This window comes from Helicoverpa zea, chromosome 11, assembly GCF_022581195.2.
Source record: "Helicoverpa zea isolate HzStark_Cry1AcR chromosome 11, ilHelZeax1.1, whole genome shotgun sequence".
NCBI classification, from domain to species: domain Eukaryota; kingdom Metazoa; phylum Arthropoda; class Insecta; order Lepidoptera; family Noctuidae; genus Helicoverpa; species Helicoverpa zea.
Genome location: NC_061462.1, coordinates 3,884,927 through 3,898,696, shown reverse-complemented (window position 1 = coordinate 3,898,696; position 13,770 = coordinate 3,884,927). Strand labels below are relative to the sequence as shown.

At 35.3% G+C, this 13,770-nt stretch overlaps 1 protein-coding gene across 1 annotated transcript in view; it reads left to right on the top strand.

The window, feature by feature from the left end:
- LOC124634645 (suppressor of lurcher protein 1-like) overlaps positions 1–13,770 on the top strand; it is a 90,270-nt gene that overhangs the window by 37,753 nt on the left and 38,747 nt on the right. The window contains exons 2-3 of the mRNA XM_047170305.1: positions 1,520–1,592; positions 7,604–7,784. Of these exons, the coding sequence (XP_047026261.1) occupies positions 1,520–1,592; positions 7,604–7,784 (254 nt within the window). The remainder of the gene's footprint in view (positions 1–1,519; positions 1,593–7,603; positions 7,785–13,770) is intronic.

Genomic DNA, 13,770 nt, shown 5'->3' with positions numbered 1-13,770 from the left:
GTCGACACGTGTAACATACTCTGGTAATGGACAGCACTAGTTAAAGATTGATATGAGTATAGGTATTGATAACTTAGTTTAAAAAGCTGTTTAATTTTTAAAGCATACTATTAAAAGGCTGGTTTAGTAGAAGTTGATTTAAAAATGAAACGAAATGGTTGAATTATTCATTCATTAAATATATTGTCCATAATCTAAGATTGCTCGGGTTTAAGCCATCTACCTCTGGTAAAACTATTTCATTAAAAATTCTTGGCTAAAACAAAAAAGGTCACCGTTGGCTAAAATAGGTATGAATACTAGATGCCTCGAGGTATCCTTGGACTTCGAGATTTCTCAAAAGAATCGTTCCAATGCAGATCGAGGCGATAAGCAACGCATTTCAAATGAAGCTCTTCGTATGTCTTTAGATGCGTTCGGAATTTCAGCCCCCAGGTTGGAAACGTACGCAGAAAATGTGAATGAAGTGTGAACGCTTACACAAGCCTTGTAAAGGAATACGTTTTCGAATCCAAAGGGTCCTTTTGTTTTCAAGTACCCTTGGACGCTTGGGTGCGTATGTCAACTTGTTTAGAAGGATTTTCGTGTTAACATCTGTATAAATTCGATTATTGTGTAAGGAGTTTGCTGATGTGTCGAATTGGAATGTTTCTGTCTGTTGTATTGGCTTCAGAGCGTTTTTCTTTTGTTTGCAAAAATATTTGAAAATTCTTGTTTCTTGCGAAACAATTTTGCCAATCTTGCTGATGTCTTTACGGGGAAGAAAATATCGATACAAATTATATTTTTTCAGCATTTATATGGATGATCTTATCAGGCTATAGACGTCCGAATTGAGAACCTGTTCCTTTTTTGGAAGTAGGTAAAAAAAGTTCCATCAGTAATCCTACTTATTAGCCAATAGGTACTTACCAATTTACGAATTGCTCAATCTACCCATGAAGAATTTCTTTAGTTACCTTTGGTTCGGTATTGTAAACGTGTTCCTTCAAATTCAAATTCCTTCCCTTGTAACATCAAACAGGTTTATGTTTGCATATTGTTAGGCTTTCTACACCTCAGTTACCAATTAGTATACCAATTTAAACCACAATAGAGGTAGCGTCAAAGGTGAGGCTCACTTTACGGTCTACAATGTGCCTTGTGTCTATCTTTATACAGTCAATAGATTCATGTTTGTATGAATACGTCTTGTTGTCTGAGAGTTTGAAAAATAGCCGACAATTTAAAAGTAAACCTATAGATATTTTTAATTTTAAGGGTTGGTTCTTAAAAAGTAACAAAAGGTTTATTGGTATTGCTTGTATGTGGCTAATTAGAAAATCAATTGAGTCTCACGTACAGCCCCACTCCGGCGTACAATGGTTTAAATTACGAGACCATTTACCTAGGCACACAAATCTTCTCCTGTTAGCAAATGCAGTCACCGTAACCCCCGTAGACGCCTACTCAAAAGTATACCCAAACAAACAATCTTGATACTTGATCCTTTTTCTAAACCGAGTATTTTATATTTCAGACGTCAACGGGGCTTATCCTGCTCCTCCACTTATCTCTTAACACAGTCGACGAAGGCCACGCCATAAATCCAAGTAAGTATAAAAGTACTCTGACTTTGTTACCTTATTATCATTTTGTTTACTGAAACCGTAATTTGTAACTTTTGTGGCATAATAAAGGGGATTTTCGCATCTTTGAATGTCATAAAGCTTAATATCGGGACCTAAATGTCCGGGTATAGGATTATGGTCGGCTTTGATATTTTTATTTGATTTCATGTAGCTGAAAGGTTGACTAATGGCTCATTAGAGTTACGATGATGGAAAATTTGATATACTTGGAATATGTAAAAGTTGCCCTTCAAGTTTTCTTTTTAGCTAATGTAATGAGATTATTATCGGAGTTTCTAAAGGTTTCTCCTGATTTCGTATGAAAATTATTAATAAGTCAAATAAGTATAAGTATCAAGTTCTGGAAATATAATATTAACGTTTAGGCGAGAAAAATAAAAATTGGAACGTATTTTTAAGAAAAGGTGTAAATTGAAAAAAAAACCGAATACAGATTGAAATATTTAATCATTAACTTGTTACCAAGGTATAGGTAGGTAAGGAGTAGGCTTCACAAAAGCTGTTGGTAGCAAGTATCAAATTCCCTACACATAGCTGATTATACAACAGGTTTTTCTAAGGTATGCAATCCAGTTGATCGAATCTCTGAATTTATTTGTAGGTATGTGATCCTATACCTTACACAAAATAATCATGTTGTACTACATTTTTCTAACAAAAGACGCATCTAAAACATTGACAAATTATTATGGATGTTGCACACAAGTTTTGGAGTGAAATCTTTTATTTGTCAATTTACCAACTTCTGCTCTGACGCGGCAATCTGCCAGCCAACAAAGTTACGATGATTGACACTCAGTACCTAGTATTAATATCTGTTTTGCTGGCCAACTGCTAAAACATCACTATTTCCAAATTCTGACATAGTTGTAGTTGGTGTGTAATGAAATTGCTTTATGATTATGACTGAAAGTTTCATTGAAACTACCCGGATAGTTGAGACATTATCAATGTTAAAATGAAAGCAAAGATTATGAGGAAAAATAAGTCTTACCCTGCTGATGAAATGTTGCATATTGTGATTGTTTGATATGACTTCTTCTAAATATCTAAGGTCTTCAAATAATCACGTTTTCTTTTCACAGTGATATACCTACAAGAAATCAAAACATACAATCATTATACAGAGTTCCCAGCTTCGCAAAAAAATATACCTAATAAGTTATATTCCCCAACATTTCTCGCTTCAACATTTTGCCACACAATTTGGCATCTAAGATCCGTATTTATTCGAAGGTTTGTATACTGAACCCCGGAGCGACCAAAGGCGGTAACGAACTGGATTTACGTTTATCGATTTTCTATTGAAACTCATACAAGACTTTTCTATTGGCGAAAGCAATTTCGTAGACATTCACACTGTATGTAAGTACCGACCTTGAACTTATCAATGTCAATAATAAAATTGTATCTATAATTTTAATATCAGTCAATAAATTGGAATTGGTATTTCTCCGAACCATTTAACGAAGTAATTTTGCTGTCAAGTTAACGAGAGACAATATTGAACATCAAGAAGATATCAAATCACTAGGTAAAGTCACATTATGAAAATAGCTTTTATAATTAAAATCATGGTAAAGAGGAAATTCTATTCGTCATATAAAGAAAAGAGTACAATGAGAACCGAAACCAAAGATACAAAGCCCAATAAATCCAAAAGACAAGATTTTACTGATTGAAGCTCACATCAAAGAACATAATATATCTTAGTAAAAATCAACGTTCATTATTTCAAACTGCTCCTTCAATAAATTTTGTGATGTCAAACAAGATTTTACGATCCAATTTTGTCTGGATTATACTCTCATCAATGTGAACTCTTTTATTGCTGACATAAAAGTCCCGAGAAGGAACCTTTCAATATGATGTATCATATTATGGCATGAATTATAGAAAAGTCGAATCTATCGTTACGGTCAGATTTATCCACCTATTTCTGGACCCTGCTCTTTAACGATGCGTGGGAAAAGGTTGACTTAAACTTGGAGCCATATCTATTTCAGATTTCCCTGTCCTTTTATTACAACCTTTGGTCCTATCTAGTGTTTAGCAACAGTGAAACTATTTTCAATCAAATGATTTACGCTTCAAGCCTCATTTATTAGGTACAAATATAAACACAGACTGTTTATCCCATTAATTAAATTCAGGCTACATTCAGAAACATGATTGGTATTGACACGTAGGTAGCATATAATTATGATTTCAGCTTCGAATAAACACAATAAAGTTGAAATGCAAATCAAATACACTCGCAAATTACTCAATCCAAAACACAATTTATTAAAATACATAGTTATCTACAATCTACATAAATACATCTAGTTAGTATATTATAGTATTTGTATATTTGATTGCATTTGAATATTTATACCTACTTGTAGTACAATTATATTGGTTTTATAAAAACGCTGTGGTTCTAATGCACCTAAGTGAAAGGTTATTAACATCGGAAAATATTTAGGTCACCTAATTTTGTTAGGTCCCACCATAGTGGATAAACAAAAGCATGAACAAAGTATCGATGTTTTGAACCTTGCTTGAATTAAGTGTGTTGGTGAAATTGTTGATGAAAATCTGATACCTTTACTTTAAGTGTACTTACGATAGTGATTCTCGTATGTCACCGCGCACCACTGCCGGAGGGCGGTGACGACCAAGTTCAAAATGCTTGAACACTTGGTGAAAGGTTTGATCAGATTTCATACATATCTGAGGGCACGGCAGTGCCCCAGCCAAGACTCGAGCAAAGCGGGCACGGCCGTACCATCTTTTCTCGAAGCGTTTCGCGGCTATTTCAGTCCCCTGTATCTTCCATGTGAACAAAGCTAGGAGTTTAGGTTTTCGATGACCAAAAGTAAGTATTAGAACAAGCTCAGTATCAAAATTACAAGACATTTGAATGAATAGTTTACCAGTTATGAGCGATCAAAGTTACACCATTTTGTCACTGACTCACTGACCGATCATCAAAAGTCTAAGGTACTTCTAGCAAACTTAGAACCTTCAAATTTGGCACCAAGGTAGGTTATTAGCTACATATAAAGGGAAAATTATAAAAACCTTAAAACTTAATAAAAAAATAGGAAACAAATTTATATTTGCGGTTTTTCAAGAACATTGTGTATGAATTTTGACTGCATTGATAACTTTGTTATTTATTTATGTACAAAATGTTACTTGTTTTATTGTTACGTAGTGGTATATTGTTATTATGTATTAAATATACAACATATGAATAAAAAAGCTAGGTTTAAATGAAATGAATAATGATAAAATCTTTCATATTAATGCAGTGCGATAAACACTGCATGCTCGCTCGATAGATGGCGTTGTCCTGGTCTAAATCTCGCTATGGTTTCGTTACATAGCTTATAGTTCGGCCATTCAGAGAATGCGTTCCTGACACGTCGCGATTGAACTGACGACGTAACTTTGCAATGGCGTTGCAGTTACGATAAAAATATTTTTGCTGGTTGTTTACCGTTTTAACAATTGAGGAGCATTAAAACAACATTATTATATCAATAATCAATGAATGTTATAATTTTGTGCCAAACTGAGAGTCAAATAACTTGGTAAACAATATTTTTCTAAATCTATACTGCGCTATTACAAGGTTATGTCAGCGGTTTATATTTTGTAGTGCTGTGCTAAAAATAACAGGCAAGTATCGTAATCTGTTCTTATACAGTTATAATATAAAATAATACGTTTTGATTTTCTTTTTAAGAATTGGAAAATTATGGACTATAAGACTTAATTATAACGTTTATGAAATATAAAAATAAAACTATGACCAAACCGCATTTTTATACTTAGATTAAAAATGGTAACCCCAAATGGCGTTATGGGCCGCCATTTTGTGACGCTAAAACAGTCGTCCGTTGTCGTTTCGTGCGCATAGACCACGTTTTTCAAGTGTTTTCGATCTGTTTTTATTTGATTACCCGGCTTTTGTTAGACCGAGATATCAGGATTGATTCTGTTATTGATAATAATATAATTATACATGTAGGCGAAGATGATGATGAAGACACCACCTCCTCAAGCAAATCGGAGTCTGATTAATATTCTGTTCGCACATTCAATTCAATGTACTTGTAACAAAGAATAAATAAAACAATTTTATTATATGAATATTACCTTTTTTTGGTTTCCACTTAAATAACTAAAATATAAAACAAATGATTCCGCCAATTTAAAACGAAAATAATCTTAAAATAATGCGGCGGTTCATGAAGGAACGGTAACGAACTCAGTGTTATGTTGTGCCCATCACTAGTCGTGACTAACTGATAGGTGTCAGGAACGCATTCTCTGAACGGCCGAAGTATAGTATAAGTAGTACTTAAAAAAAAATCAAATAATTTCATGTGATAGCGTCATCTACCTCTGAAATAAATCTCTTTTATTCTAAAAGCTATTCGATTAAAAAATTCGACAATTTCGAATTTTTTTAGGTTAAAAAAAATATTGTTTACGTGCTACTTTAGGTGTACATATTTAGTTTGTTATATATTTAGTTAGTTGCATGTAAGTTAATTTAATTTGTTATATACTTAGAGAAGAAAGAGACCTACAAAAAATAAATTAGATCCCACCAAAAACATTAAATGTAAAAAAAAGCCAATCCTCTACGCAATTCCTCCACCGTAAAAAGTTTTGAGATCGCATAGAAGCCAAGTCCTGTTCTACTTTATTTGTAATAATAAATCAATATTTTGTGACTATATCAATAGTTTTGTTCACATTACAATAATACTGTCTTGGCCATGAGCTTTATCTGCTATAGCTTGCTGCTATGCTGCATATGCTTTATCACCTATCGCAGTAATAGGTGGTGCCGTTTGTGAATCAATTGAATGTAATAGGTGATGCAGCTAAACACACAAAGGTATTTGTAATAATATATAGACCTAAGTTAGTTTAACTATTCTACCAATACTTTATTTACTTCATGGTTTAGGTAATTTATCATGAACAATATTGAAATGAAAAGTCAGTATTAAAATGTCACTAATTACTATTTATTTATATTCATAACAGCATTGTTAATAGGTATGCGTATGCGTTAGAGGTATGCACTCGGTAACAAATGTAGGCAAAACAATATCAACCAACTTGTATACTAAAATTATTATCCTCATGCCTCTATTGATTTCTATGGATTTCCATTGAATCGTATTTAGATTTAATAGTATTTACTATTCGCTGTTGGTTTAATTAATGATTTACATTATGTATATCATATTAGGAACAGTAAACACGGTAGTTATCGTTAATAATGTATTTTGTATATTAAGGTGAGCTCTCCACACCCATTTAACTAAAAAAATTCGGTGAAAAAACAACGAGGAAAAAATCTCGAGCACCGGATCATGCGATATAATATTCAGAATTATCATTTGCTCCCAGACTATTATGCTAGGTAGGGCGACGGAGCACAAGCAAAATGTTTTCCCCAAAAATTATACCGCAAATAAAATTTCGTGTAACGCAAGTTTATCTTCTATTTTATTCAAAATAACGTCTTGAATATCTCATTTGACACCGTTGAAGATTACGGTGAAGTCGTAAGTCGGCGCCAGAGAATTTTTACATAAAATATTCATCATTGCTAAAGCCCCGAATCGCGTGCCATGTTCGTCACCTCTTTTTCTGACGGTTTATTTGTTCCCTCTGTTTCATTAAGCATTGTCGTTATAGCTTTTATTATATCGTTGAAAGGTAATTATGCTGTACAATGAGGGCTTTTGTGTTTTTTGTTATTTTTTCGCGAGGTGCCATATGTTTAGGACAATGGATTCATATTTTTTTGTTATGTGTTTTCTCTTTAAATTCGCCTTTTTTGTTGGCCTCAACAAATTGGGGTTTATATTTGATTATGCTGCTTAACTAAATGTAAACACATTATTTTGTGGAGCACAGTTAAGAGTAGTTTCTATATTAATGATTTCTCCTATCAGGTTGTTCGTGTATCCGCTACACGTCGACGTACGGCAAGGAGCGCGGCACGTTCAGCAGCCCCGACTACCCGCGCGCCTACCCGCCGCGCATCGACTGTCTGCTCTACACCTTCGTGGCCGCGCCGCACGAGATCGTCGAGCTCGTCTTCACTGACTTCGATATCTATAAAGGACATTTAGAGTAAGTTTACTTATCGGTAAAATAATGTTAAATTGCTATTTTTGTGATAAAACTGTACAAAAATTACCACATCTGAACGTAAGAGGCGACTAAATGCACGTGGATTGTAGGCAGCGACAGTACGACACTTCATGAATCATCAGCATTCTTTAGAAAAAGGACAACTAAAATGAACTTTTAGTACAATTAATGTGATAGTAACACACTATGTAAGCTAAGGAATATCTATTCTTTCTATCCTAGTGCGCAAAATAGAATAAAACAAACCTAAATCATACAGAATTATAAAAAGTTAACATAACCATAACTTCAAACATAAAAACTATTAATGCAGATACCAAAACACATAACTTGATACATTTATAGGACAGCTACGGTTTTTGGTTCCACCAATAAAAGACTAAAATTCATATCAACGAATCAATTGTTCAAATTGCTTTGAAGTCCGTAACAGTCACACATTTCCATCGAACGTAACAACAATGTTTTGCACACAATATTTCGCTTCAATTTGCGGATAAATGAACGTTGAATTTAAAATTTTCCATTTCGTGGTAATCTAAAGCCAGTATTAGGGCTGGCTACCGAAACCAATTTGTGGGTAGACTTAGGAGAGACCAGTATAAAATGGAATCCAGATCTGCGAAGTGCTTACGATAATGGAGTCCATTTTATTCGGTCATTGTATTCAGAAACAGAACAATTTTGATGACTTCCAGCAACTATACAGACATTGAAATAACTACCAACTTTGCAATAATACGTTTGGGTACTACGTACACATTCTAATTCAAAAGTTTTGTTAGAGCAAACATACCAACACAAACATTATTTTAATGAACATAATTTTCTTCTTACATAACGGAAATATGTTAATTACTTTTTCGATTTTCATTCATAATTTCAAAACCGAAATTATTGTAATGTAAAAAATACTTTGTAAATTATTTTCATCTCAGCTCCTACATCATCAAGATATAACATTATTCAGAATAAGTACACACAAGAATATAAAATTCTCTCCATTCCTTCCAAGTCATGCGTTTAATATACTCTACACACGCATTTCATTTCAGATCATCATGGAAATTGCCTTCCTCATTAACCAAATGAAAAGGGCGCAAACGTACGATATTACTGCTTTTAACCTTAACTTGACAATAACCAGCGAGCGAGTCTAAACGAGGTTTCAGACGAACGCTTTTTACTCTGTATACGAACTTCTTGGCATACACCTGACGTGCGTACATGGGCTTATTCCAGCTTACGCCATGCCTGTTCGAACCGGTTGTGATGAGTTATACGGCCCTAAGAGCTGCATTAACATCTGCACTTTGGCAAAAGGTCAGCTCGGAAAGAAGCGTACGTACAATCATGGACTTGCCTTTTCTGCAAGTCTGAAATTGTCTTAAAGAAATGAATGTAAGGACGCATTTACATTTTCGTCACATTTGTAGCAATAAAGTTGCCGATGTAAACGTTTGAAGACAGCAGTTTGGGAGCGCAATAATACTCATTTAAGTGTAAGGAATCCCTGAATACGCGACTTTCAAATAATACGACCGAGTTTATTATTGTTCGTGTTTTTACATCGCTCTCTGTTCAAGATAAACAGATGTGTAAAATAAAGTACTGAATACTACTTTCTGCACACAACTTCATCTGTATTACTTTGGGTTAAAGCCAAAATAATGAAGTTTACATCATTACTTTATATATATTCATAAGATACACTGTATTCTAAACTACAAATATCCTTTAAACTATACAAAAAATCTAAATCTTAAATATTCAATAATAAATAGATAATCCAATCCCAAATCTATACCAGTTCAACCCTACAAATCTAATTCTAAAATGTACGAGCAGTACAAGTGTTGAGCATTAATAAACGAACAGCTAATCTCTTATCCCAAACACGAAGTTCTGTTCGGTAAATAAAAATGGCAACAAATTTCCATTTCCTTAAATGAATTCTGAGTCCAATTTCTAATTCCGATAATGAACCAATATCTAAAAGCAAGGCAATCAATGTAATTGCAAAGAGATAAATGGAGGATGAAAAAATCCTACGGTTAAATGACCCTGATGGCGTTATTTTAATCTCATCCCACAATAGATACATTGGGAACAAAAAATATCCCCTCGAAATTGCTCTATTCACTCCGTATCCTGAACCAATTACGACGAAATTAATGTTCCCTACATACAGCGTTGGATGAGTTTTTACTAGCGATTCTCGTCTATAACTCGTTTAAAGTACCTATATTTCTCCCGTTTAATTCATAAAGTTTATGATAATATTTTTTACTTCATGGCTTTTTTGCGAATTGTGCATTTTTTTATGAACGCTGTCAAAACTTTTGTAAGTAGTTTGACTTTTCTTTTTATAATCTATTCAAGAATACCACACTCAATATTTTACTTATTTGGTATTTGATGTGGCATGTATAAGTTTGATACTGTACACCTCAATTTTATGATTTTATATTGACATATTATCATTATCAGGAATATCATAAACTGTGTCAGATTACAGTGGTACTGAAATTTCTTTTGTTTGGTCATCGTTTGTCTCCGTCTCTATAGCACTATTGTTGGCTATAAATATTACGCTCTCACGTGGAAGTAAGTGGAAATTGTTCAATGTGTTGGAGACAGGAAGATATTTTTCGGCTAAATTATGGAATTTTAACAGATTCTCACACAGCGCTGTTTGTTATGAGGTTGCTTTTACAGTTAATTAGGTTAAAATCGTTGGTCGAGTCTTGGAAGAATTCTAGGGTATACAAAAGACTAACAAACATTTTTGTAGGGAGTTCAAACATTTTCCTAAGTGTGATTTGGAAATGATTCCATACTGATTTATGTTGATTATTGTCCAAAACTTAATCATTATACTAAAAAAAAATTACTAAAAAAGAAAAGGCTAAAAAAGAATTACCCGAAATTTATAGTTACCTATGGCAATGTTACAGGCACCCTTCTAAATTACTATACAAGGACCATGTTTTGGAATCTGCAGTTGGATGCCAACAGGGTGACCCCCTTGGGCCGGTCATTTTCAGCTTGGCTATTCACCCCATAATAGAGAAACTAAATTCAAAATTTAACGCTTGGTATTTGGATGACGGGACCCTAGGAGGAGATAGAGAAACTGTTTACCAAGACCTCATATTCCTAAAAGAAAAATTTCATTCGATTGGACTGGATCTAAATTTATCAAAATGTGAAATTTTTGTTCCTGACATCCCGGACAGACAGACAGTCATATCAAAATTTAATGTCATAGCACCTCAAATTAAAATTCTGGACGAAACATCATTGCACCTCCTAGGTTCACCTATTTTGGAAGAAAGTTTCACAACATTCATAGATAACAAAATTTCAAATTTTAATGACATTTCGGATAGACTTTTTAAAATTAATCTTCATTCGGCTTTTACCTTAGTAAAATACTGTTGTTTTGGCCCAAAATTTATATACAACCTTCGCTCCTCTCCCTTATGGAAGCAGCCACATCTTTTAGACAGAATTGACCAAATTATCCGTTCTACTTTTACTTCTGTTTTTAATTTGGCCTTGGACGATCGAGCGTGGCTTCAAGCCACCCTTCCGATCAGATTCGGTGGCCTCGGTGTCCGCAAAATTTCCAGTTTAAGTCTACCGGCGTTCCTATCCTCGGTCTGCGGCACTAAGGAGTTGACCAGAAAAATTTTAGCCCCTTCACTGGTCGATTCTGAGGTGCCGTGTCTGACTGATGGCATGAACGCCTGGAAAGTGGCTTGCCCAAACACAGCCTTCCCTGACAACCCGGCTTCCCAGAGACAGTGGGACGAGCCGCTCTGCAGATTGACGAGAAATAAACTAATTGAAACATCTGTCAATACTGCTGAGCGTGCCCGCCTACTGGCTGTGGGAGAGTGGGGGTCAGGGTTATGGCTTCACGCACTGCCGTCACCCAGCTTTGGGACCATGCTGGGTGACACTACATTCCGGCTCGCTACATGCCTACGCCTCGGCGCTCCCACTGCGGCTCCGCATCGCTGCCAGTGCGGTGAATCTGTGGACCGCCTTGGGCACCATGGTCTTTCCCGTAGCAAAAGTGCTGGTCGCATGGCACGACACGCCAGCATAAATGACATTATCCGTCGTGCTCTTGTCACCGCCGGAGTGCCAGCCATTTTAGAACCCAGAGGCTTGGCGCGCGACGATGGCAAGAGACCAGACGGGATGTCTATAATGCCTTGGAAGATGGGAAGGTCTTTGGTGTGGGACGCAACCTGCGTCGACACCCTTGCACCTTCCCACCTTCCCAGTACGGCGAGCTGTGTCGGTGCAGCTGCTGCAGCCGCGGAAAACCTCAAGCGGCACAAATATGTAAACCTCACCGGCAATTGCATTTTTGAGCCGTTTGGGGTTGAAACCCTGGGACCATGGGGCCCAAGTGCCCACAGACTCTTTCGAGAAATTAGTAAGCGATTAGTGGAGTCCACTCGTGACCAAAGGGCTGGCCTATACTTCGGTCAGAGGATATGCATTGCCATCCAGCCATGCCATCCATGCCATCCAGGCAATGCAGCCAGCCTTTTGGGCACGATCCCAGCTGACAGCGATGCGGATGAATATTTTGATACTTAGTTTCCCTATAATAAGATCATTTTGTAAAACTATTGAATAAAATTGTCAATTAAAAAAAAAAAATATATATATATATATTTTTGGAAATCAAATAAGTATAATCATTATACTAAATCACAAATTCTGTTTGATATCTCAGCAATTACTATAATATACTGATGTAAAAACAAAACTTGTTACTAACTATGCCAAAATGAGCTACATGTACAAGTCAAAACTAAGCGAAAACTAAAAAGCCAACACCAAAGCAAAATTGTTTCGCGTTCTCACGAAGTCTGCCGTATTTTTTGCAAAAACTTTTTACTTTAATAAACTATCGGTGCTTCTGTCCCGGTTAGTTTCTTTTACTAAGAAAAAAAGTATTTTCACAAGTTTTTCTGTCATCAGTTAAAAGATTTAGCTTTCTTTTGTTTTATTCGTCCTCAATAAAGTATGGGGCGGATGAATCGAACAGCAATAATTGTAACTTTTAAAGTATTTTCCATATTGATCTTCGGATAGAACAATATTATTGAGCTGGGTTCATTATACTAGAAAAGTATTACTTCTGTCTAAATATATCATTCTGGTTTTCTACAAATACATTAGATTACAATATTTCTGTCGAGAATAGATTTGCAGAATGTCAATACGTTATTACGATATTTCAAACCTCAAAGCGGTAGCTTTTAGAGCTTTACACTTCGGAAGCAAAATATATACGGGGTTGTACATTCATACATATTTCTCAAAAGATGGATTCACGGTTAGATCGGGCCGTTTTCAGCCCTGCTTAAGCGAATAATACCGGGATTGCCAAATCCAACCTTCTTTCTTTTTGAATAATTTTGACGAATTCGCTTAGGACCGTGCCATTACGGATTTAAATTGCTTTCATCTGTAGAATGTTATCTTTTGGAACATTATTCCTGACCAATTTCTTTCTCAAGCTTTCCATTAGCTATAAGGGTCTATGATATTATTTTGGCCACTTTTCCTCGTTTCATTAGGAGGATATTTTGGAGGCCTCAGATATGGGACTTGTACTAGTGATGTGGTCTTAACTGGTATAGGCAAGTTTAACTACAGTCTGTATGAGGCCCGAGGGAGCGGACTAGTCGTAATTCCTAATTGAATTACTCTGGAAGTACGTTGTAGTGCAAGTAATAATGTTTTATTAGATTATTAATACAGACAGGATAAGTATGTTTGGCGTCACTTTCATAGCACGTACATAAATCGTAGATATCTGACCCAGTTTTGTCACCTTTAATAATAAACACCCTGTATATTTGCGAGGTAAGGAGACGCATGATGGAAAGCTTCAACTATATCATGCAAAAAGTCGGAACAAAATACACAAATA